Raw genomic sequence first — 27,568 nt, 5'->3', positions numbered from 1 at the left:
ACTGCTTCATTAAAAATCTTTCATTAATCTAGAAAACACTTGTAAAATGCTTTGACTTCATTTCCCAACAACTACAACTTGAAAAAATGTTGTTGAGGGGTCAGATTCAATGTCACAACAATGTCATTTCAAAGCTATCCCTCCTAAGCTGGGGTTTGGGTGCCTTTCTTGCAGCATGTCTACTTTGGGTAACATGTAGACCCATTCCAGAGTCACATCCAGCAAAGATGCGCTGGAATAAAAAATCCTGGGTAATCCAGACTACCAGATGTGGATCATCAAAAGTTGCTAGAGGCAAAATTCCTGGGAAATTTCAAAATCAAGCTGTCAATGCAGTCCAGCTCCATTGAGCAGCAACGCAGTAGCACTGAGGACCTGCTGGTATCTCTCCAGAGATCTCTGTTCCCACCTTGCTGCTCCCTGAGGTCAGGTCAGGAAGGTGTCTCCCAGAGCCTTGCCTCTTGCCTGGCTGGTAATATTTGTCTCTATGATGATCAGCTGCCTGCAAAAATCAGAAACAAAAGCAGGTGTGTGGATGGCTGCTTTCCTTGAGCCAAACAGCCCATCTCTTTGCAGAGATCCACAGCAGACTCACAGTGTTGGAAAAGTGCTTCCAGGAAAGCAAAGTAACAAAGCTTCTCAAATCCTCTGCCTGCCTGCCACATCTATCATCAGTGGCCCAAGTTTGGCATGACTGGGTGCACAGGTTCTCTATTGTAAATGCAGGTGAACCCAATGGGAAGAAATGACGATGTCTGACTCAATTCAGAAGGCTGAATTATTTCTTTATTATAACTGTGCTAAAATACATTAATATACTATATAAAAGGAGGATACTAAAACTACATACTACTTTCTGTGACTCTAACTCCAACGCAACTCGTGACCCTCTCCCGAGAGTCCAGCCCCGGGTGGGTTGGATTGGCCATCAGGCTCAAACAATCCTCACCAGAATCCAATCAAGCACTCACTCCAGATAAACAATTCTCCAAACATATTCCACATAGGAAAACCAAGGAGCAGAAATAGAAATTGTTTTCTCTTTCATTTCTCTCTGTGCACCTCTATGAAAAATCCTGACAGGGAGAGAAATGTGCTTGCCACAGTTCTCCCTTGGCCTTTCCCAGACACCCTCTTCTGATCTTTATACTCTTTCACCCTTATACTCTTCAACCTTTATAGGGTTGACTGTTATTGACATTTTCCTAGACAAAAAGCCCCACAGGGTAAAAGAAGAAAACATTATTTTTTTAATTCTGTCCAGAATACATTTTTTAAATTTTCCCCAGTGCTCCCAAACTCCTGATCCTATGAAGTGTTTTTTTTTTTTTTTAGAATGTGACACATCACAGACATGAAGCAGATCTGATAAACAATTTAGGAGCATTTAGTGGTTCATTTTTGTGGGCCCCCACGCCATCTAAGCAAACAAGAAAGGAAATACTGTTACCTCATGTCTTACACACAGGACTGAGTCAGGAAGAGGGGGAGTCATCTGATGAGATGCGATTGTCTGCGTCTGAGATACTTGACTAGATTCCCTTTGTGAGGAACGGAAATGGACACTTCCACATTTGCGTCAGCTCGCCTAAGAGCAGGCTTCTAAAATAGGCCCGATTCGTTCCATCCTGGTGGGGCCTGCTCTTGACTAAGAACAGGAGTCAGAGCTGACCAGCAGTAGGCAAGCTCAGTCTTGGTATAACCTTTGTCAAAGCCATATTTAAAACTCAGAGATCCAAAACCCAGTCCAGGTTATTTCCTTCTTATGTATTCTTTCTTTCAAGACAGGCTTTTTACGCACAAAATGTAATTAGGTCTACTTAGAATTTCACAGCTGCATTAAAATGACAGTTTCACTAGCCAGAAATGAGAACCTTTGATATGGGTTTTTTTCAGTATAGATGGCATGGGCATCTATCTTGCCTTTGTTTCACACTCTTTTCACTGCTAATTTCCCTCCTAACACCATTAATCTTTTTTTTTTTTTTTTTTACTCACTTCAGGAGCAGTGTGAAAGAATGTAATCAGTCCATTCAGAGAGAATTTCCCTAGTTCAGAAAAAAAGAGTTTGCTCTGGTTTTAAACAACATTGCAGAACCAGCTAAAGCCAGAGCCCTGGAGTGGCAGGCAGACATGGAGAAGGCTGCTAAAGCAGTTTGATCAGTGAGGAGGAGATGTGGGATTGCTGGAATGCTCTACTGAAGGGGCAGACCCATAGACATCAACTCTTATGGAAAAAAGGCTCAGAGAGCACCCTCTTTGTGGGCCACCTGAAGGTAGAAGACTCTAGAAATCATCTGGCCTCCAGGCCACTGAGCATCCCCAGCTTTGCATGCCAGATTCCTTTGTCATCAGCCCAGGCAGATGAGCTGGCAGAAGATCAGACAGGTACAATGCAAACCTGCTTGTTTGCCAGCACACCTTCCTCAGAACAGTCCCTTATCATGTGGCATCTCAGCTTTGTCTGACATCCAGTGGGAATGTGTTCACCTGGAGCTTCTCCAGCCAGCACTACCTCTTAACCCTGACCAACAGCTGCAGGCTGAGATAATGTCTGTGAGCACAAATTCCTGAGCAAATATATGTTTCATCTATTTTATACTTTTTATGAATATAAACAGAGCTAATCAGTGAAAATAATACTTTGGAAAGTTTAAAGACCTATTTTTATTAACCTTGAAAGTAGCTTCCCTTGAGAGGCTTTCTTTCACCAATCTAAATATTTAATATTGCATTTACTGTCCTTGTTATTAAAGATATATTTTAATGAAGCACAGTGGGTAATGACTTGCAGACCACTGATTGTCTCAGGAGCAGATTAGAGATCATTAAAAGAAATAGACGACCCCTCATGCTAAAGGTGGAGTAATCTACAGGACCTTTGAGCCTGCCCTGTAATTCCATACTCCTTGAAGTTGTCAAAGTTTCAGGAAGACCATGGAATATAGGATTTATGTTTTCTAAGACATAGCATTATCAGATTGCTGAAACATAGCACTACCAGAATATTTTTATTTGCAAATAAGTCCTGTCCTTTCTCCTGGCCGTACTTTTTTCCATTTAATTATTTTCTTAGTTTTACATATATATAAAATTAAAGAACCATGGGGATCAACTATCCCCATGGACATAAATTATTAATCAAAATATAGTGATTTAGCAGCATTAAAAATTGTGCAATGAACTTTTCTAATTAACTGCTATGTGAAAAGCAGAAACAAAATGCAGCTAATTTATGGAGTTGGTTGGTTGGATTGAAGAAAAGGGAAAATGCTAAATGTTTGACTTTGTGACTCCATGTTTTGATTTTTTATCTTTTTCCTCTTTCCAACTCTGACTAAATTGCCACTACCAAATTTACAGAACAAAATTAAGCTCTCCTCACAAAAAGCTCAGATTTCTATAACAAAAAAACACAACACAGCATAAGGAATGAGAATCCAAGCATGTCATTATGTGATAACACTGGAAGATAATGGTAAGGGGAAGGTTTCCAAAGAAAGAACATCTGTTTCATGAGATATGAAAAAAAAAAAAAAAATCCAACAAAACAAAGAAAAATCTCATTAAGTACCTTAGATTAGTACAAAACAAAAATTGAAACTCTCATCCTGTTATTAGAGATGCAGAATTTGATACATTGCATTCTCTTATTCTTTCTGCTGTTTCACTTGCTTTGCCTTTGCTTCTTAGACACTTGTTCATATAGAACCAAAATCAAGAGAAAACAACAGGGTTTGCCTCAAACTGGTGATGTATCAAATCATGCAGAAATTGAAGCTATCTTGGGAATCCTGGGAATTCTGCTCTCAGTGTTACAGCTATTAGTACCCATTCAATGGTTGCACTCTAAGATTTGGGAAAATTTCCCTATTGTGCCATTCAAGAGCCTAAGTTTCATTGTGCCATTCCTTAAAGTTAGCTGTCTTTCCAGAACTTGCTTGACTCAAGATTGATATTAAAGCAGATAGTTTAACACTTTCCCATCTGCGATCTTTTCTCTCTCTCTTTCTTTTTTCTTCTTCCATAAAAGTGGCTGTAAGTTTTTTGCCACTCAGTATATTCATGTCAGAACATGATTTCTTTCCTTCTAAAATTCTTGCCTTTCCACTTAATAACTTGTATTTTAATAAAGACTCACTATTATGCATCTACTATTGTATCCTAAATAATTCCTTCATAAATCAGGGATTATTTCCTATCTAAAAATTAAATGTCTTCTTAAAAATCAGTTTAAAAACAATCAGATGACTCAAAGTACACAGTGAGGAGGGATTTTCCTAGGTTTGGGAGAGTTTAAAAATGTCACCCCATCTTTCCAGCATAGATGGAAATGAGTAGATCTTTTCAGAATTATGGTTTGCTGGTTGAGAATAACTTTAATCTTTGAAGCTGCCTGAGTTATGCTTTAATCAGTGGAATTTTTTCTTTTTTTGAACAAAGTTACACCTGTGGTTTACCACCCAAAAGCATCATGTGGAAGAGTCCATGTATATAGACTGTTTCAGTAAACCTCACTAGAATAGTCTTGATTTTAATGGATTGAATAAGCTCATTCTGAAAACTAAGAATTCAAGAATTCAAATACTTCAAAGTGAACTTCAAGGGAGAAAGTGAGCTGCAAGTTTATCCTTCTAGCATAATCTTCAACCTACCAAAACAAAAACCTACCAAACTGTCCAGATCTGAATCTAAAAGCACATTTTGGCATTCCAGACCAGCACTGCCTTCCACTTCAGGATCAAGCTTTACACAGAACACAGATTTTTAACCCCAAATTTCCCCTCATAGACAGGTCTAGGCACACTGGTCTATGCAGAAGTAACTTCATTTGAGGAGTCAGAAGTTTTTCTCCTGCTTAATCTTCTCACAACAGAGACCCAAAGCAAAAAGTACCTATATGAGGAAGCAGAAAACAAAGGTTTTGGAGGTGATTAACTTCCCCCTTTTTTGTCTTTTACTAGGCAGTCTCCAGCTATTATTAACTTAAACATTCCTGACATTATCATTATATTTGTACCCCAATAGCTCCTCTTCCTCACAAAGGTTGTGCTTCCTATGTCCAAAACTTGCCAGTACAGCAGGATGCTCTAATCTGGCTTAATTTGCATTAACTGCACTTGTCCAGCAGCCTCAGCCTGGGCATTTTTATCCAAAATCATAGCTGGAGTACCTACAGTCTGTTTTTTGTACAAATCCTAGCAGTTAGATTTTTAGACCAACAGAAGACTTGAGATCATATCTCTTTTCACTCTAAACAGTTTTGACACTGCAACTGCCACTTTACAGAAGAAAATCTGAGTTTCCCAGCTACAGAAAGGAAAACTGACCACTCTTGTTTCCCAAGATGAGCAGAGGAGTAGCAGGAGCAGGCCAGAAGCAGAGCAAGTGAAAGGTGGTATGATGGGGTAGCATTGTCAATGAGGACGTGTAGAAATGAGCAGCATGGGTTCTCAGTTCCCTAGATAACTTCAGAGTTTAATTCACCAAGTGAAATACAAAAATTTGATGGTTATATTAAGTGGAGCTGCATTAAAGGTCTGAATTAGAGTATATTATTTTAAGAGGATGTAACCACAAGTGGTAATCTAAGTATAACTGTAACCACGCAATATGTGCAACTGAAATAGAGTGCCGTGTTGGCAAAACATTCGGCTGTTTCCCAGCTCAAGGCTGCATGGATCAAGCAAGCAGCAATTGTAAGGCTTTTGCATTAACTTACTGAGCTCCTAGCACAGCTTGTAGAGGAGAAGCCAGTCACGTTGTAGACAGCTCAGATAAGTGTTCCTTGAAGACTGACATGTTGTTCCCAACTCTCTTGTCTAATTAAAGACCCAAAACATTATTCTGCTGCAGCTGATGGCAGCACTCACTTGACATCAAAGGGAATCGAGATTTGCCATTCATTTATGAAGAACTATTTTTACCACATGATTAAAAAAAAAAAAAAACAAGGCAATTCACACTGCATCCCATGGTAGCACTTTGTGTCTAGGCACTGCAGACCCAGGTCCATATCTCAGAGGTCCCACTTGGAGCCAGGAGATCAGCTCCACAATGAGGTTGCAGTATGTGAACCAAGTTCCAGTCATCTCCAGAGATCCCAGCTCTGGCGGGAATCCCATCCTGCTGTTCAACTGGCACACATGCGACAAGACTGAAGAGCTTGCAAACTAAATAGACAAAGATACAAAAAACTCCATTGTGCAGATAAGAAGGCTTATGCCGTGTGGCTCTCCCGAGTCTCCTGCTTCATTGTGTGTAAGACTGTAACTCAAGATAGTTTACAATCAGGCTATAAGTGCTGGAAGAACTGTGAAAAATTAGGGATTACACCTAGTCTGGAAAGCCTTGGCTCCCAAATAAGTGGGGGAAAAGGGAAAGATCTACAACCTTAAAATTGTGATATTATTAATTACCATTCTCCAGATGAAATGCTGAAAAATAAGGTCTCAGAAAAGGAATCAAATAAGACAAAAATTTCTTCCTCCACATAATTTTAATTTGGATTTTAAGCAAGGAAATATTTTGCATAATTTATTGTTGCTACTCTATAGAGACCTGCTTCTTCAGTCATCGTATGGTAAGATAATTCTAAATGGAAGGTCCTGTGTGAAACCAAACTCTAAACTGTGTTTTGTATTTTAATGGAGATTCTTTCACGGTGTATTCCATTCTAGCTAATGAGATAGTAGCAATAAATGCACCAGAAAGGACAGATGGAAGATAGTCAGCTGTCTGAATCAGAAGATTTTCAAAGTGCAGTAAACAAATGAAGCACACTTTTCTGGCTTGAGGCCCAGCTATACTCTAGGGAACTGGTCAAAAAGTGGATCATGAAAAGCTTTTTGAGAGCAGCTAAATTCTACAGCTGTGGTCTTTGTTTTTCTAGTACTTTGCAAGAACAGAAGGGGGAATTACGAAAGCGCCTATCGTACACTACCCATAAGCTGGAAATGCTTGAAACAGAGTTTGACTCTACACGTCAGTATCTTGAAATAGAATTGAGACGTGCTCAGGAGGAACTTGAAAAAGTAACTGAAAAACTGAGAAGGTTAGTAATGAACTTTTTGCAATAAACAGAGTTATTAGAATTTTAAGAGTGACTGTATTAAAGATGTATGTAAGTAAAAGCACAGTTGCAAACATGCATGATTTATTATTTATTGATTACACATTGTGTTTTGTATTTAATATATAGATTTCGTTTACTTGAATGTATATTGCATGCCACATAAAGTTATTTACATGTGATATGTAAGATGTCTCTGTACTAAAAGCATATATGCAAATAGAAATTCACCTATATATGTGCAAATATGATACTATTTATGTATAAACATACATGTGGGGTAGTGCCATATGGCATTACACGTACAAAAGTTATAAAGCCACTACATATATATATATTATTTATACTCTATATATAGATAAATCTTTTATTTCACGACTTTGCACATTTTTTTTGTTTAGACTTCATTGTGCTGATACAAGAGAATAGAATTTGGTTCTACATCACTCAAAGCTGAGACTATGTTCAATTGAAACAATATTCAGGCATTTTACATCATAGTACAGCAAATAATTTCCCTTTTAGTCTCAAGCAGAATAGAATGATGCTGAAAAGCTATTATTTAAAACTGTTGTACCTGCGGTACAATGCTGTTAAAAATCAGGAACCTAGTTAATGGTAGTGATAAATTATGTTAAGTTTGTGCTCCTGACATTCCTGGCATTGATTAAAATGGTCTTTTGCATTTGTTATCAAAACCTCTGAAACTAGAATTATCCACTTATACAGGAATGCATTTGCATGTCTTGTGAGACTTTCTTAAACTGATATCTTAATGGAACTATTTGATTAATTCATTGGATGACTCAAAATGAAATTCAGAATAAATCATTCCAGGGCAATACCCAAAGAAATATTTTCCATTCCCTGTGGAAGGAAAAAGCCAAACCAAAACAATGACAGAAACCACCAATAAACTGAGTCAACCAAACCATGTTATGCAAATTTTAGACAGAATGAATCTGTAAGATCTCAAAAGTAGGAAACAGCCTAGTGTGGTTTTATAACTTAAATGCTTCTCTAACTGGGGATGCTTCTCAAAATGAGACTAAAATATGAAGATGGTGTGGTGATTTTGAAATCTATACATATCTATCAAGAGCAGTCTGGAGGTTCTCCATAAAGTTTTCTTGTCAACAGTATTTTTCCTATTTTTTCACCTAGAGTAGAGCCACTGAAAGTAACTTCATCCTTGATGTAGTTTTGCTTCAATACATTCCAGGACAGGGAGCACTGGTGCTCTTTTCTCTTGAAGCATCAATTTGAGCAGCTGCCATAAAGCAGCAGGGGGGCTGTCCACCCCACTTCTGTTAAAACAGATGGGCTTCCTAGTCAGTAGAAAGCCTCTTATCAACTCCACTGGGCACCAACGAGTTAAACTCCCTTTGAAACTCAGGCCAGGGGCTCATAGCTAAGTCTAGTGCTCATACCAGAACACCACATTAGCAGACCTGACTTTCCAATATTCTAATGGAACATTGTACCATATTATGAAGAAAACTTATATTAAAAATTATGTTTCAGGCAGGTGATTACTCCCCTGAAGACATATCATAATGGAAGCCAAAAATATTTTACGAGGTGAGCTTTAAAAATGTTTCTATTGAGAATAGCAAGGCATCCTGCAAGTTGAACATCTAGATTTGTCAGCCTGGTGAAGGATAATGTCTGAAAAAATCCTGTCATCCAAAAGCTTGTCAGCAACATGTCACAGAGGAAAATCAATGTGAGAAAAACAAAGTAGAATTAGTTTCAATTATGTGTCTGTTCCTTTATTCACTGCACAGGGAGAGAAATTCATTCCCCCATAGATGAATAGGCCCTGTGAAACAAGACCCACTTGTACACTGGAGAACATTTCTGTTATTAAATTTCCTTTTCTGTAAAGTGCAATTTTTTTTTTTTCCAAGAGGCTGAATGACTATTCCTTTGTAATCCTTTCTGAAGTTTTTTGTCTTAATTTATCCAGAATTGCCTGTGCTGTTGCTAGGCTTCCCCAGTTTTACTCAAGAGAGGAGGTCACTTGTGTGGCTCAATGGTCAAGTTTTCAACCTCTCTACAAACATTCAGAGATGGCCTCATTCTTTTCTCTCAGTGAGAGAACAGTGCTAACTAGATTTGAAAATTACAACTGTAAAGCATAGGTTCAGCTTTGAAAAGTGACTGAAGAGAGAGGGCATTTCATACTCCTCACAGTGGTCCCTGACCTGACATGGTCAACACAGCTTTTATAAGATAAAACCTAAAAAATGTCAAAATCCAAACTTGGAACCACATCTGGACTCCAAAGGTCACTTTGGGTTTCTTCCTTGAGACCTTGCCCTAGGTAACAACGATGAGTTCCCCATTCTATCTTTCAACAGAAAGTAGAGTTATTTTAAGGCATGAGAAGGAAACTCATAAAAGCCTATATTTAGCACTGAGATTAGCCCACACATATAATTATTTCACCAAAAGCAAGACATTTCACAGACTGAAGGGGTGTTCTGAACAGGAATCCTGGAGGAAAAACTATTGTTTTCATAAGAATGTTGGTATAACTTGTGATAACAGAGAGAAAAAAAATTTTAGAACAAGATGCTACTCTTTCAAGAGTCACTTTTCAAAGCTAACTACACTCCAGAAGAAATTCTCTTCTTTAAAGAAAGTCAGCCCAAGACTAAGTTTTACTTTAGATGTATTTATTGGCCTTGAGAAGCCTTGAGACTGAGTGGAAGCAGAGAAATAGAGACTTTTGCAGACTCCCTCTTCAGTGATGATCTGCAGCCTTAGGGAGGAGTGTGTTGTCTGGTAGGCTAGAGCACAGACACCTGACATGTTCAATATGGTCAGAATATTTTTCATTAGGCCCTTATTTGGTCAAGAATCAAAACCTTTGTTTAATGGATGCACATATGTGCACCTGAAGTCACATGAGTATCTCCTTAATGACACAAATGACACAAGACATCAACACATGATAATAGGTTATCAATTCACTTCAGTTTATCCTTATAGCAGTTTTGCAGCATAGTGAAGCCTACTATTCACTTTATTTTCAAAGCCTTATTTACAAAGTTAAAATATTTCATACTTCACAATGTTCAGGCTATCTGGGTGTATTTTTTCTGCAAGCAAGGTTAAGTTACCATTTGCTAATCTAATATTCCCTACTTTTTATTTCCCCTTCCCTCTATCTTACAGTTTTGACTAAAGATTGATCTGTTCCTCTTTTATCCTTTAAACACTTTCTTCCATGTATTTCTGGGTCCATTTCTCTCCTTTCCACCTACATTTGCTGACACTTCTTTTGGCACAGTGAATTTCCAATTTGGGGTTTATACATATACGTGCATGTGTATGTGCTTGTGTACATGTGTATGTGTTTGTGCTTATTTTGACTACCTTTGCATACTGTTCTCAATAGAAACACTTTTTGAAGCTCAGCTTCCTACTTACTATGGATTTTTTTAAAATTTGATTTGACTGTACTGGGAGGTGGTCATTTTCTCAGTGCAAAATGAATGTGTTAGAGAACTAGAATTTATTAGCTACTTTCACCTAAACATATAACAGGCAAAAATTGGATGGGTAAAGGCAAAAGAAGCTACAAAGCGATAAGCAGACTGTGATAAACTCCTGCAAAACCCTCTACCACCATCTATGGCATGAAAGTGTTGCAATTGAAAAGTAATTAATGATAATTAGCATTTCAGTCATCCATATCAAGAGAAAAAGTGAAAACAGAAGCTGAGGAACAAACCCATTGTTGCCATGATAAGTCTGCTATCCAAGCAGCTGGTTTTATTCATGGTCTCAAAGTTATGGAAAGGGAACCTTCAGGGTCTCCCTTGAGCTGTCCACATCAGTAACCACTGCAGGACAGCCTGTGGTACAGGGGCACTTGGGCTAGAAAAAGCTGAACCAATTTTTTTCTCCCCTTTACTTTCAGGAATTTATGCAAGTGCTTTTGAACCCATGCAAACCTTTAGGGCATTGCAAGTGCTAATGTTGAAATCAGTTTTTACACCACCTCCACTTGAACCACAAACTGCCTGGATGCAAAGCAAGTTTAACCTGTTCTATTTTGCTTTACTAGATAAAAACTATAAACTATGACACAAAATATGCTGGGGCACTTCTGGGCTCAGCCAGAAGGCACTATTTTACTTCTCTAAGTCCTTTCTTCCAGCATCATGGCATGCGTCCTTACCAGCAAAACAAAGTATTTGTGCTGAATAGCTGCAGGCAAAGTCATTTTAACCCTCCTTGTACCAAGATCATCTCTGCTTTCTTTTGTACCACAAAAAGATGGGTACAGAGTACCCTGAAACTTGTCTCTGTTGTGTTGACAGCTAAATGGCTGGGAAAACCCCAAGTAAACCTAGAGCTGTACAAATCAATGTCTATAGAGAGGCTTAGTGATAAATGCTGTGAGGAGCATGGACAATGCAGAGAATTGTAAACTTCAGTCAATCCTTTAAGTTAGCTGGACACAAACACAATAACACTATGAGAACTGGTGAGTATTGATCAAGTCTCACAGTACAAGTCTCAGGGATTTTCAGCCCACTTGGGTCACCACCTTAGCAAACACTGTTTACCACAGATCCTCCTCACAGAAAAGAAGTCTCTGCTCAGCACCTCTGTAAAACATAGGCAACATTGAAAATTCCCCCAGTTTGCAATGCATATTGGAAATGGCTGCCCTGATTGTGGGCTGACCCTTGGTACCCTGAGGGTCACCCATGGGGATGTCATTATTTATATCCACAGAGCAGATGTCCTTGGCACAGGCATCCCCTCTCAGGTCTGTCAGCAGATGTTATTGCAATGCTGGGAGACCCAGCCAGAGCTCTGCATCCCCTAAGAGGGGCACTGCAAGTCACTGGTCTGCCCTGAATGGAGAATTCTTATCATTTAACTGGAAAGAAAAGCTCCATGGCAACAGAAGCCAAGATAAGCAACACATTGCCAAGAAGGAGTAGGCTGGACCTTTTGATTTGCAGCTATGGCATGTTTGGAAAACAGATCATTCCAGTTTCAGCAGCCACTCCTACCAAATGATAAACAAAGAGACTTCTTTAATCCCAGTCCTATCCTGATAACCACAGAAACTACACCGAGATCCAGATTTGTCAGAGGAAGTGGTTTTGCAGCATAAATGTGGATTACATCTGAGTTCACTCTTACAGTGAAAACACTTTCACATTTCCTAAAATCTCTTCACTGCTGAAATACTGACCTATTGATCTACAGCCATATAGATTTATTCAGACACTTTTCACAGCTGAGCTTCTAAAATTTGCTTTTCATCATGCTGGGTACTAATGAACAAGGAGCTATCCTCCTTATGTTCTGTGGAGTTGAAGCTCCAGCTACTACCAAAATACCAATGGTTTTCCCACAGGCTGTGCAGCTTGTTCATTACAATACCAAGGTTACCATCTAAGTTACCATCTAAAGATGTGCAGGCTGAAACTTTTCTTTGGTGCATTGCTCTGGAATAAGTAGGGAAGCCTCATTTTGTGAGTTCATTAAATCCCTAAGTGCTGATAAAAATAAATACCCATCTTTTCTCAGCTAAGCTATCTAAATATACTTCCTGGGAAAAATAGGCAACTTCTTGAACTTTTGTTGAAAGAAATATTCTCTTCTAAGTCACATGTTGATGCCCACATGTTGCTACAGTCATTAGGATTCTGGTGCAATTTCACAATAAATCTTTTTTAGTACTGCCTCAGCCTAGAGCTCAAGCTTCCTCTCTTACATACTATTCTTGAGCCTGATGTAAAACTGTAATTACCTTGTGCAAGTTCCTAGGCTGTAACTTGTGTCTGCACACAAGTGCAGAACAACCAACATATCTTCACTTCCTGCTGGAATGTGCTGCTAAATATAGAAAGAAAATATGACAAGTTTGGAAGTTTGTTCAGGAAGCAGGTGGTAATTGCATTTCAAAGGCAGCCGCTGACTGGTAGCAGGAGTGATAAGCAAATAGAATTTGAGTAGTTCAAGCCAAGGTTTTGTACTGATGTGAAAATACAGGTAAAAAAAACAACATGAAAAGCAATGCATTCAGTTACATGATATCATCTTTGTTTTAGGATACAAAACAATTACCTAGCCTTACAAAGAATTAATCAGGATCTGGAGGATAAACTTTACAGAATGGTAAGTTATCATAAGTGCTTTTTTTTTTTTAATATATTAAATGTGGTTTTGTGGTTCTTAAGTCATTGGAAAAACATGTATGTAGCTGTCACAAAAACACCCTCAAGCTCTAAGAGCAGTTATGCTTGGAAAAGATATCATGATGAAGAGCTCAAGCTGAGTACAATTACATAGCTCCACCAATTTAAATAGAGATTGCCTAGACTGATGATCTATCTGAGTAAATTGTACCTTTACAATCATTTTGGTTAATTTAGTTAATAACTTCATGGGATTTAAATATTTATGTTTTCATTAAGTTTCAAATATAAATAAGGTAATCAAAGGTTTTGTCATGCTTCTTAGATACTTCCACTCAGCTTTTAAGTGACTTAATAGAGCTTGGATGGCCTGACTTTTAACTTCTTTCATAACTATCAAGCTCGGTATATTAATTTCCAATCTGCATGCATCTGCCACCACAGCATCAATGGCACTATCACAGGCCAATTAATAACCAAGTGGGGAAAACACGGCAGCTTTTGTGGGCTCCACATTGCAAGACACAGCACCCTGGTTCAAAATAGCTTGAAGATGTCAAAAAAGAAATGGCAAAGCCCTTGGAGCCCTGGCTCATTGCTGATGATGTCAGGACATTGTGCTCACTGTTAGGAGTAAAATTACAAAGGAATGTGAGTATAATTTTTAGAGGAAAGAATGACAGTTTTGAACTTCCAAAGATCTCAGGTAGCAATTGCATGGATGAGCAGCTTGGATTGGGGGAAACAATTTATTGTGGATTTTGGGTAAGTCCAGACTGTACTATACAGGAGAGGCACCAGCCTTTACTAATAAATAAATTTTTGAAAATGTCATTGATCTTATCTTATAACCCTATCTCAGTAGATAGCAATGAATAGGGGACTGAGCTTTTGCAACTGGCTAACAAAAGGTCAAAATTACAGCTGGGTTGTAGCTGACATTTCTTTATAAATATATGTTTAAACAGTATAAAAGCATAAATAACATTTGGTCTTGTGTTATTGCTTTCTTTCTCCACTCTTCCATTGTTGCTTTTTCATTTTGTCCAAATCAATTCAGGATTTTGTCTTCATCTGTAGCCAACATTTGTTACCTATGCATCACAAAAGATAAAGTACAGTCATTCAGGCTGGTAAATGAAAAAAGAAATAACAGAAATACCCAAAGAAGGATTCCAGAAAATCCATGTGTTTTTATCAGGTATTTTAGATCAAAGCAAAGAATTTTTAAACTGCTGTTTCAGCATCCAGTTAAATACTTGAGAAATTATTTCACAGCACAGCACAAAAACCCAAAAACCAGACCTGTGGAGCACTGTGCCTTTCTTTATCCCACTAATATGACAGTCATTGAAGATAGCTTTAGAGGCTTGAAGAAGATCAATCAGGCTCTGTACACCACTTAAATCCAGACTGCTTTGCTTTCTGAAATATTGAAACTGAAGACACAAAACAAACCAAAACAACTGTCAAATAGAAATTCCATTAAAAGGAAAAAGATGAGCAAGAAAGTACCATGTCTGATTTAGATAAGTCAAAGCTTTTGATTTAGGGCACTCCAAGAGCCCTCAATACTTCAGAGACCATTAAATTAAATAACAGCTGGTGTAGCTGATCAGCAGCTTATGGTGGACTGGGCTCTTGGATACCTTTCTCTCCCTTTCCTGCTTAGGAGGAACAGCTGTGTGTATTTATTGTTTTGTTTGGTTTGGTTTGGTTTGTCATTCTAAAATCAAACACTTTTGATTTCTCTACCCTTATACAAATCCAAATATATAAACCATGTGTCTACTTTCTCCCTCTCTCCCCTGCCCCACGCCTCTGTATACACCATTGTGAATACACACCCCCCCCACACACACACACACATATGTTTTTTACTCAAATTCAACAGGTAGGAAAGGAAAGCTCCCCAGGCAGGGGTCCCTTGCTCCCCTTGCCTGCAGGCAACAAAGGATGCTGAGCCACTCCCTGCCCCAACAGGTGACTCATAATTCCCCCTCTCCCTGTGACTGGTCCCTGCTCATTGCAATTCCTCTAGGACTCCACTGTGACCTCCCTTTTCTAGACTTTTATCCTGAACATTAAAGCATTTCGTGCCTGCTATTGGTATGAGAGATGTAACACAATAATCATTAATTCATCGGCAGTCACAGGAAAGAAGCTGATGCAGCAGTTATTTTTCTTCTAGGCTCTTCTTCCTTTTAGATGCTAAACTATAAAATATTTAAAAATATTTGAAAGCACACTTCTGATCACAGCAAATGGTATCCAGTTGAAACTTATGTCACATCAGAACTTGAAGTATAAATATAAAATATGAACCATGGTGTCTCATTTGACTAAGGGCTAAAAAATACAATCCTGAAATCAAGGGAGAGCTTGCTGTATTAAACTGGGCAAGACTAAACATGGGGAACAGTAGAGGAATATGGCACAGAGTTAAAATTCTTCTGTCATTCCTCTTAAAATTCTTGTTCTTACTACAGTAAGTGCCTTCAACTGGAGATTTCTTTATTAAGAAATCTTTAAGTGGAATATAGAGCCTTCTGCCTAAATAATTAATCTTTATAACTCTTTTCTCCATTAAGATATGGGAAAAGTCTAAGCAGAGTCCTCACATTTTTCACTGCAATTCCATCACAGCACTGTTCAATCAAATATTTTTTTTTTTTATATTTAGTGCCAGTTGTCATCAGTAATCTTCACTTTTCTTTACACTTGTTTGAATTTTTGGAGCATGCTCTGCCATGGTCCTGCTGCTCACAAACAGCAATTACAAGTAGATTGTGCAAGTTATCCCAACCACAAATTAAGAAATCCTTTATATTATCTCAATCCAGCTGTATTTTCCATATGAACCTCTCTAGAATTAAGCGATGTATTTTTAAAACCTTTTGCAGTTTAAAGGTTTTTGTTGCAGTTAGTTCTGTTGTTTTACCTTTAATGCCATAAGCCAGATTTTTAACAGTATCCTCTTTTGGGAAGAACTGGTGCCTAATAATAGCTGCTTAATAAACCCTACTGCTAATGAAAATTGCAGCCATTTCTCCTCCTCCATCTGCATTTTGAATGTTCTTGAAAACATGATCACAGAAATCCAGCTGCAAAGAGCTCAGGAGACCTTATTATCCAGAAACACCCTAAAATCTGCCTTTTTTACTAAGTTTGACAGACAGACTGCTGGATGATATCACCTCTGGTTCCCACCTCTGCAAAGCCAGCACCAGCCCTCTACACACTTTATGATCTGTTAAGTTGAAAACTCTCACATTTTTACAATAAAAATTAACAAAATTTACAGCTAAATTTTACCATAGAACTTTCACAATATTACACACCAAAGTCTGATTTTTCATTTACATTAAGGCAGGCTGGGAGTGAGACTGCCATAAAGTTGGGAGAAATTATTACATAAACAAGCAGTAAAGAGGGATTTGTGTTAAGGATGATCATGTATGAAATTCTGCACTTTCTGAGCACTGCACTGGTTTTTATCCCATTTCTGCCTCTGCCTATGAGTTGGAGGAGGACTAGGAGGTACAGCAAATACTTTATGTTCTATGTTATTAAAAGTTATTTATCCAGCTCCTGAATAGCTGGGGTTTACCAGTTTGCTGGCCATAATAGTTACTTAAGCACCTCCAGTTGGGGAAATCCAAATGTGAATTAAATATGAGCTGGGCAGTTTTAAATGGTGCTCTGAGACCTTGTGTTGGGAAAATGTTATTTTAAAAGAAGCAGATTTCTGGGTATCCAGGCCAGGAAGGTAAAGAATATGGGAAGTGGTGAGGAATTTGATGAAAGTTTTCAGTCAAGCATTAAAAACCTCTAAATACCAGCTGTTTGGCTTTGGAATTTGAACCAGTCACTAAAATGCACATAAGTCTCTTGTGATACCTTCCAGCCACAACTCCAGAAAGATTAAAACAATGGAGAGAAATCCTTTTTCTCACACAAACATAAGGAAAACAGAAGCCCAGCATCCTTGGGTTCTTGAATGGAACATGATGACTTTGATAGTGACTTGGAACAGAGTGATTTCAAGCCCATCTTTTTCATTTTCTTTCCTTTATGGAAGAAGATGTTTCTCTGCCTCCCTCATGTCCCATGAAAATCAAATAGAGATGGCCTAAATATACTTAAAAGGATTTGCATCCCAAAGACAAGAAAGTTTAGAGTCAGCTCAACCTGGCAGGCTCATTTACTCACATTCAGTGAAGACAGCTGTGAATTTCAAGAGAAATTTCTACTGGTTGGTTAGTTAAGGCAGAAGCCAGAGAAGGTTTATGCTTTGTGGACTAAACTGCAAAATAATATTTCTGTGGAAGGAAATGATCGTAAATGGCACAGAAAATAATTTATAAAAATAGCAGTTGAAAAAATGCACTTCTAGGAGGACTTAAGGCTACATGGTTTTATGCTTACAAGCACTTTGTGCTAAAAATGCCAATTTCTCACTAACTCTTTTCACACTCATTCCAAGTTCCAAGTTAAAAATACTGCCAAATAGGCAATAGGACCTACACACATTAACACCTGTAGGAACCACACAAGCTCTGATGGAGTAGGTTCATGAGTTTTGCAGTCAAATAAATGAATTCTTGTGGGTAATTTGGGAACATGAGCATGAGCACACAGGCTTTCAGACATCCTCAGTCCTTTCCCTCTCTCTGAACAGAGATTCACTTCCCATCGTTGCTCCATTGTTACGTGGTTGGTGATGGTTGCCCAGTCCTCTTCCCAAGAGACACCTAAGGCAGCCCAGCTCCTCCCAATTTGCTCTACATGAATATGACACCTTGAGAGACTGTTCTGGAAATTACTTTCCATTTTTCCTAAAGGCATGTGACTGTTCTGCTCTGTCTCTCCCTCTCAGTAGGACATCTTCCACAGCCATGGAACATAAGGAACCTGTAAAAGGACAATGGACACTTCTCACTTTCAACATTGCCTCTGTTGCATGATGGCAAAACTCCTTCTTAGCATGTGTCTTATCTCTTGGCCAGTGATATGCATTTCTGATACTTGAGGTTTTCAGTCATTTTCTTCATCCTGATCTCTATAGTTTGTCTCTCAGGACAAACCCTTGGGATACCATATTGACTAGCTGGGAACATAAAAATCTGATGTTTTAAAAAAAGATGAAAGAACAGAAATATGTATTGGATGCAGGTGTTTCTGACCTGTGTATTTCTTGTAAGTGCCTCTGTCCTTTGTGATTATCTGCCAATTTACCACAATGGTAGGGAAAGCAAGAACAAGACTAAGCCTAAGAAGGTGTTCTTAGCAGGCATTTCAAATCTCAAAGTCCTTTACAAAAGCTGGTGTCACCTGTGAATGTGAAATCAGGACATAGAAGAGTGACATGTCTTGGCCAAGGCCATCATGAAGCAAATTTATGAATAACTTTTAGGTTTTCTCTAACCAAATCAATTGCCTAAAGAAAAATATCAAAGATTTTCTTAGATCAAATTTATAATACCAGCTGCTAATCTCCCATTGCAGATAAATTGAAAATAGCAAAGATAGGGTTTATCAGAGAAAGAAAAAAAAGAAAGAAATAAAAGAAAGAAAGAGAGAAAGAGAGAGAGAAAGAGAGAGAGAAAGAAAAAAGAAAGAGAGAAATAGAGAGAGAAAGAAAGAAAGAGAAAGAAAGAAAGAAAGAAAGAAAGAAAGAAAAAGAAAGAAAGAAAGAAAGAAAGAAAGAAAGAAAGAAAGAAAGAAAGAAAGAAAGAAAGAAAGAAAGAAAGAAAAGAAAGAAAAGCATATACAAGCAGAGTAGTAGTGGTAGTCAATGAGTATATAGCATTTAGTGTATTTAGTCCAGGTCACTACAGATCATCTGTTTTATAACACATTTTTTCTTTAATAAATAAAAATATACTTTTTTGAAATAGTATTGCATCTACAGAATCCAAAACTATTTTGTTTAGTCTGTACATGAGAGATTACGGAATTGATCAAGATAAGACAGTGACTTTTGTGAGGCGAAAATCAAGAGAGGAATGGAGAAAGATGAATTAGTACATATTCTTTTTCTGGTTGCATACTTTTTGCTCACAGAACAGTACTAAAGGTATGAAGGATCATCAACATCATAAGACCTTTTCTTTATTATCACAAGTGGCATGTACCTGCAGCAGAATGTGCTTTGCTCACTAGAGATGTAATATTTAATCCTTTACTTCTTTCTCTTTCTTTTTTCCTCCAGAAACAAACATTTCTTCTTTCAACCTCCTGTCACTAGCAGCCTCAGAAGATACTATTACAATGACTTCAGGGAATTAGTATCAGTCAACACCATCTCTATTCCCTCCAGCTATAATTTATTTCAAATTTTATTATCAGGAAGAACTCTATCCAGGCATGGCATACCACTGATGTGAAATGTGGCAGATGATAGGTGCAAGGAAATATTATAAGCACATTTTGTCAACTTCATCTACAGCGCCAGTAGAAAGCACAGGCTGTGGAGCTGACTAGCTGGCTAGAAAGGCTTCTAAGGAGCTGATAGGAAAGACACCTTTTTCAAGCACAATTGCAATGCTGTAGGAAGTTGATGGCAAGTAAAACTACCCTCTGGCTTCCAACAAGTTTGTCCTGCTGTCATCGGGGTTAGGATTTTGTTCATTTATAAACAACAGTTCCTCAGCGCTGCTGGTTTCCCAAGGAATAATCCTAAGTCAGCAAAATAAAACAGTTCTAAACTGGGAAAAAACTTTTTGTCACAAGATACCCACTGCCTGGAGCAAATTCCTGAGCACTTGAAAAAGATAAGCAGCCAGCTAATTCCTGCTTAGAGGAGCAATCAGCCTGTGTAGTGATATTCATTCATATTTTATATCCAAGAGCACATCTAAGCAGAACCCAGGCCAGGAATGGCAAGACCCTTCCCCAGCCTGGGGCCAGGTTTGGTTGTGTTCATTTAATTTAGATAAATTATCCCTGTATATAATTTAAATTTGCTGCTCAGATTTGCATTCAAAAAAAGCTGAATGAGAGGTGACAGGTGCCTTTATCCTGAGCTCATGTTAAACACAGGACATGCACTGAACTGGAGACCTCAGGAATATTTCAATATGACACTTGTGACAAGAAGACCTTTAACAGGAGGTGCAGTTGTAGGCACATTTTATCATAATGTCCTGTTACACATTGAATGCCGTGTAGGTTGGCATTATTTCCCATCAGGAGCAAACCCCTGCAGTTGCCAGTGCTAAGCTGGAGTGCTGTGTGAAGTGACATACACTGCTCAGCCAGGGCAGGCTTGCCCCCAAGAAAAAACATTAAAGATCAATACTGGCACTTGTTGTACCAGGAGGAAAAGTAATCATCCTGCATTTCCTTTACAAATCACTTGCACAGAAAGAAAAACACATTTTTACTTCACAAGCAGAACCTTGACAGCACTTTGCTAAACAGAGTTCTTTCTGTGATACGTTATTAATTATACACCAGTGTCAAAGTTTCTTCTTCCTTTTGCAGCTATGGAATTACATTTCATGGGGTAGTCAAGGAAACAAATCTTTATAAGACTTTTGCTAATACAAGGTTGAATATGACATTAAGAGCAAATCATTCTTGAAGTGAAATGTCAAAGAGCTTGATATCAGAGTCCTCAGACAAAACACTACAGCCCCATGATGTTATCTTTAACAAAATTACATTATTGGGAAATCAAGGACAGAAATCAGATTCTGCTGCAGGTGATATTTAATCAGAAAAATCAGAAGCAAGTGTTGCTTACTACAAAGGATAAATTCTATAATTTAACTCTGATCGACAAATTAGATCAGGTCAATAATTGAGACTTAAGGTAGCACCTCATTTATCAGAGAATAAGATTCTGCTTATTTCCATACCACTGCTTTGTAGAATAGATTTAAAATGTTATGGGCACAGAAGATACATTTGTAGCACATCCATTTATTCAATTCCTCTCATCGATCATAAAAAGAAGAAAATGCCAAGCTTGAAGATGACACTATGAATTATGCTGCTGTTGTTTTATCCTATCAAAAGGTCCCCAGAAATCAGGAAAAAGTGTTCAATAAGTAAACCTCTGCATGCCTGAACTCTATCCTCCTCTCCTTATAACTCTTTCAGTAAAAGGAGCAAAGTATATTATAAAAATTTTAGCTGTCAGATAAATTTCTTTCCTGAAAAATACCTTTATTGCTTTGTCTCTCCCTTGAAATCCATCCCCATCTCTAACTGATTTTCCCCACTCATCGAAACCACTTTTTTTTATCCTATAGTCTTGGAATACCCTTCCTAGGCTCTGGACTTGCCTCTTGGAAACAGCTGACAGTGTATACAAAAGCACATTTAAGTGTCCAGTAAAGCATTATCTCATTCCTCTATTCTTTGATTTCTTAGGCACACCTTGGCTTTGTTCTCTGTGTCTGCCCTCTGATATTTTCATTCTTCATAACAGCATTTGAGAGCAGTTTTCTAAAGTGGCTTTCTGGTCATGTGGTAAAAGGATTTCACTATATGTTGTAGAAATTGCCTAGATTGTCTTACAACTGGTTGCTTTCTAGTTGTATTTTAATTCTTGCTACCTCCATACACTTCTTAATTATTGCAAAACATTTGTGTGGAAGAATAAATCTCTTTATTTTGGAAAATTATTTTTATACTAAACTTTCACATGACTACAAATTTTTTTCAACGAGCTTAAATTAACTTAATATACACTTTTGACTATTCTTCCCCAATGTACCATAGAATAATCTGGCATTAGAAGAATTACAAGAGTTGATTAAATTATATGCTCTGTCTGAGCAAATACAATTCAATTAAGGAAGATGTGATTATTAAATCTTAAATGCATTAGCATGCATCAATCAGCTATATGAGCTTTAAATTAATAAATAGTTATTTCACAGTTACCCAACTACTAGACAGAGAATCTGAATTAAAACCTCCAGTAAAATTAGCCCAAGTCTCTCAATACATTTTTAAAACATAATTTACTGAATGGATCTTTATACAATATCTGTAGTAATTTCAATGAAATTTGTTCCAATATTGGGTGATGTTGAAGTAGTAATGTGTTCTGTTTTGTTCCAAAATCTAGTTATTTTGTGTGAAGGGACTAATTGAAGTGAACACGATATAACATTGGCATGTTTTTGTCTCAAATCAGCTGATTATTTCCAGTTTCTATCCAAACTTCTGGTACTTTTCTGTTTAAATATATTAGCTATTTCTCTTTCAAATTTCTAGTATGGATACAGAGAGTTATCAAATATTTCAGTGAATAAAAATACAGAAGATGCCTAGTACAGTAAAATTTTGATTTCTGTACAAGATGCCAGGAAAGCAAATTAGAGTTTAAGTTACTAATTACTAAATCTATCTTATTAAGATAGATTTAATTTCTTCTAATAGGCTGCAGCCATTCAATACTCAACTCAAGATGCTAATGAAAGGTATCCCAATGGGGATGTTAGTTTTGTTGGATCTCCAAGTAAGCCTCATAAGAAAATGTAAAGAATTAAAATATGGCTGTGTCAACCTGCTGCACTAAAGGGTTGCTCAAGGGCAGTGGTTCCCTTCTCTCCTTGGCTGGAGTCCTGGGAATCCTGCAACCAGGACAGACCTCTGCCAGCGGCTGGAGAATGCAGAAAATTTCCTCCTCAGTCTGAATGTCTCCACTTATTCACTTTATTTTTTTTCCTGTTACATATTTCTTCCTAAAGCACACTGAGGAGGGAAGCAGACTGTAGGCAGGAGAGATGCTGACAGTCCCATGCAACATCAGGGAGAGCAGCTGGCTCCCCTTCCCTTCTCAGGGTGACTGGAGAATTATCTCCCTGTTGGATGATTCCCCAGTACCTTCTCTGCTCCTCTGTGAATTGTCATGCTGTTATATTAATGTATCTTCATCCCAGTGTTCCCAGTTCCAGTGACGCAAGAGCTCTGTAAATATAACATCAAGGGAAGAAATTCCATTTGAGCAGGGCTTATTTTATTCCTTGGTGACACATGTAATTGGCTTTATCTGCTGCAATGAGATTTTTCATAAATCCTCACTACATGGTCGTGCTCAGCTTTCTATTGCTCAACTTCCAGGAATTTTTATTTTGGCTAAATAGGCAGAGATAAAGAATAAAGAGTGAAAATACATTCCACAAGGAGGAAGAAATACAGGCCAGAAGCCCTTTTGGAAGAGACTTCTAAAGAAGCATGAATCTGCCTGCTTCTTTCAGCATTTTTACTACATACAGCCTCCCTTAAGCCGATTTATCCAGTTCTAAAGGCTCAGAGATTAGAATGAGGAATTTGAATGGTTTGTCCCTCACAGGTGGAAATGCCAGCTTGCTCTGTTGTCTCTGAAACCCTTCCCAGCAGAGTGCTGAAAGACAGGAACCATTCATACACGTCCTGCTCAGGAGCCTTCCTATGCTGCATGGAAAACAGAGCAGAAAGCAGGAAGAGAGTTGATAGCAAGGCATATGGCTGTAAATGGAGTGTTCTGGCTTTTGTGGAATCTTCATGCATTTGCTGTGAGGAAACGATGTTTGGTTTAGCTGTATCCATCTACAGCAAATAGGAAGGACTTGTCTGTGAAACTGGTGAACTATACCAGCCAGGCATCAACCTAGGTAACAAAAAGGGGATTGAAAGGTGGAGAAGTATTCTCTTTTGCCACACAATCAAGGTGTCAAGCCACCAAGCTGTATGAAAAGAGCCTCTTTAGCTGCCTATATGCCAGAACTAAGAATCTAGCAATAAACTAGGAGATTTAGAAGCAGTGTGCATTGGTGCCAGAAAATTACTCCAGCTCACGAAAAAGACTTGTGCAACTAAAATGGCAACTATGTTAACTAAAATGGTTTACATAGCTTGTTTGGGATAGACTAAGTGGATTGCAGAGCTTGGGAACAGCACTCTTTATTGTGCCTGGCAACTCTAAAATAATAGTCCTGAATATAAGTCAAATATTAATAGACAGCAAAGGTAGATGTCATATTGGTCCCTGCTTGCCATGGACCACAGCACTGCAACAAGTTGTGCATAATCTCTATAAAGAGCTCTTTGTAACACACAGGAGGGAAAATTCTGTTATCTTGAGCTTTAATGACCTGTGCTGATGGTCACTTACAGCCAGTAAAGAGCTTCTTGCCAGTGGTTAAAAAAAAATATAGTAACAATCTCCTGGTTATGAGAATGCTGCATTAAACAGGAAGCTCCTTGCCTTCTTTAAATAAATGCAGGGACTCACCTTGAACTAAAATGAGTTGTAGCTTAAGAGAAAGAGATCATGAATTTGCTACATTTGATATTGGTATACGTAATAAAGTCCAAACAAACGATATCTCTTTTCAATGCAAAGGAGTGAATCTTGCAAATTATTTTGAGCCAAGCCATCTGGGAGAAAAGGTTTTAGACACTTATCAATCACTGTTCACATTGTTTTCCTAAAAACAAATCTCACATCCAGGAATAAAAGACTAGAAACGTATAATTAAAAAACTTTAGGAGAAGAAGCAAAAATTTCTGCATAAAATGGAAGCTGTACAAGTAGCATGTACAAAGAACTGAGAGCAGTCAATACCAGTCATAATGTCTGCTGAATACGCATAAAGAATACTTAAAGGAAGGAAAAAGATACAGGAAAATAACCTGTAAGATAGTAGATAAGTATAATAATGCAGCTTGGGTCCATATAATTAGAAGAAATTTAAACAATAACTTTTATATTTTACCTACTAGGCATGGAGGGATGTGTACCAATAAGCTTTTTGGGTTTGGGAAAATTAATACAAGGAAGCAGTAGCCAGAACTTAGGACAACACTTATGCTTCATATCTCCTACTTCTAGTTTATTAATTAAGCATAAGGACTCAGCTCGTCCCTAGGCTCCCCTCTATTTCAGTGAGAGGTAGAAACCCTCTACAGCATGACTGCCACCTTCAAACAGGTGTCTAAGCACGTAGGCAGAAGCAGCCTTTGGGTGCATCTTTTCCACTGACTAGAGACCAGACAAGCAGCTTTGTCCAGTGTCTTTCTTGTAGATGGTGAGATGAATTTAAGTTATGGGAGATGAATACCTGGCTCCTGTGACGTGATGATACTCCATAATTTAAAGCTATGAATCCCCATGTTCTCCCTGGATATCTGTGTTTCTTCTTTTTGTCCTACAGGAGAAATACACTTAAAAGAATCCTTTAAAAAATAGAATAAAAGAAACCCACAAAACAAAAGACAAAGACTTCAAAAATTTAAGTAGAGAGGATAGCCCAAGACATTAAAAAGTTATACCATGAAATCTTATTTTCTTGAAAATAGTGCATCAACCTGGGAATAGCAGCACAATGACTAAAAGCAAGTCAAGAATCATTACTTAAGAGCTTTTCTCAAGGGTGTGAAGATCCTTTTCTAAATATGGTTTTTATATTTACTGTGCTCTATTAAGCGCTGCAGCACTAGCAGATAGCTGCCCAGGGCTAGGGCACTTATAAGGAGAGTTTCAGAGGGTTTTCTTTTTACCTAAACAATATTCCAGGTATGATTCTCCAAGTTTAATGTCAATAAGTTTTTGGTAACATGCTGGGGTGAGAGGACATTGTGTTATATAGATGACAGTACAAGTAGCATCTCCAAGCATATTCTATTTAGCAGGGTACAAAGTTATATTTTGGTTATTCCTTTAGGTGTTCCTGTAGCTCCAGAAGTGTTTTTTTAGAACAAAAAACTTTACCAAGACTGACAGTTAAAAAAGCTTGGATTCATTATGAAGTAGAGATCAGATTTAACCTGAAGTGAGCAAAGACTTTACACACCCACAGAAGTATGTCTCTATATCGTAAAGCCTGCAGGTTTTTAAATCAAAATCTGATGAGCTCTAAGGCCTTTGATCATCCTCTCCTAAGGTCTCAACTGTTGTAGAAAATCTCAGAGGAAGGTCATTTCTACAAAGATCCTCTTGAAAATTTTCTGAGCCTCTCCACTTTCTCGCATCTTGGCCTGCAGTCCTTCTTCTACAGAATGCAGTAAAGTCAGCTCAGCTTTGTAGCAGCTTCTTGGGTTTTGAAGGCACTTCCATGGTGTGTGATGCCTTTGTAGTGTGTCCAAGCATCTTTTCCCATCCTACTCAGACTCTATTACCTCCCCCTGCATCAACAATTGCCCTCAGCAATTCTGCAGAGATCCCTAATACTGCAGGATGGGAAGCCCTTGCTCATGATGTCAGAATTTCCTAACACAGCTAAAAGACCAAAAATCCTGACACTGTCTTCTAAATGACTACTTAGGACTTGCTACTTTGCCATCAAGTAATTTTCAAGCAGTTATTTGCCTGAAGAAGAAGGAGTTACACAATCAGGTTTGATTGTGTCAAGGTAGATCCTGTATTATAAATTCAATAGCTATTTTAAAACATATTCTATGGGATTCCATAGCAAAATTCTGGGGGATGGATATAGGCACATAAGTCAACTTTCACATGCAACTTTTTCATGTTGAAAATCACTCAATCGGATTAATTCTTCTTTTTAATGAGATCCCTACTTTCTATTTAAATCAAAAATTCTGTCTCACATTTCTCCTTTGGGAGTATGAAATGTTTTTATCAGCATTCAGCTGTTGAAGGAAATAGGAGGTTGGATGGCTCACTATAGGGGATTGCTGCTTTTATCTTTTTTCATTCTTTTGTGGCATGCACTCTGTATAGGCTGAAAAAGCCTGAAAATCCCTGTGAGTTTACACCACTTCTTATGGCATAGGAAATGCTGTATTTTCACATTCCCCTTAGATTAGAAATTTGTGCTGTACCTTTGTCCTCTTAACACATAGAGTCACTTGTGAGCAAGAAAGCTGAAGGCAGAACATGAGCTGCACAATAAAAATGGCCTCAGTAGGTGCCCAGTTGCAAACAGCATCAGTTTTTGACCAAAGGAGGACAGTGTGGATACAAAAGTAAAGAAATCATGCTTACAGTGGGCTGAGGAGAGGGCAGGATATCCCTGACAGGGAAGAAAAGGTTCTGAATCCAGAGAGAGGGGTTGAATCCAAGGAGTCTTCAGGTGATTGACAGTCTTAGTGGAAGCAGCCTGGTGTCTGGAAAATGATAGCTAGGAAAAAAAATAGGAATGGCTGCTCTATGACCACAGTTTGTCAGCGGGAGGTCTGGCCTCACACTGGAAGAGTGCACTGGATTGTGAAGTGGAAAAAAGTAACAGGAACTGACAGTAGAAATGAAAAAGGAGCAGAATGGTGGGATAAACTGCTGGTTTTGCAGTAAAGCAGGACCTTGGAGAGTAACCTGTTTACAGGGGTTTTTCTACTAGAACTCCTGAAATAAAATCAA

At 38.1% G+C, this 27,568-nt stretch overlaps 1 protein-coding gene across 13 annotated transcripts in view; it reads left to right on the top strand.

Moving 5' to 3' along the window:
* Positions 1-27,568, top strand: part of BEGAIN (brain enriched guanylate kinase associated) — a 165,001-nt gene that overhangs the window by 98,398 nt on the left and 39,035 nt on the right. For 11 of the 13 annotated variants that reach the window (XM_085580735.1, XM_085580731.1, XM_085580733.1 and 8 more), the window contains 3 exons: positions 6,893-7,054; positions 8,597-8,653; positions 13,159-13,225. In XM_085580735.1, coding sequence (XP_085436861.1) covers positions 6,893-7,054; positions 8,597-8,653; positions 13,159-13,225 — 286 coding nt within the window. The remainder of the gene's footprint in view (positions 1-6,892; positions 7,055-8,596; positions 8,654-13,158; positions 13,226-27,568) is intronic. The other 2 variants (XM_021549692.4, XM_085580740.1) reach the window with 1 other exon arrangement.

This window comes from Lonchura striata, chromosome 5 (assembly GCF_050655825.1).
Source record: "Lonchura striata isolate lonStrDom1 chromosome 5, ASM5065582v1, whole genome shotgun sequence".
NCBI lineage: Eukaryota > Metazoa > Chordata > Aves > Passeriformes > Estrildidae > Lonchura > Lonchura striata.
This window is presented reverse-complemented; position numbering and strand designations above follow the sequence as displayed.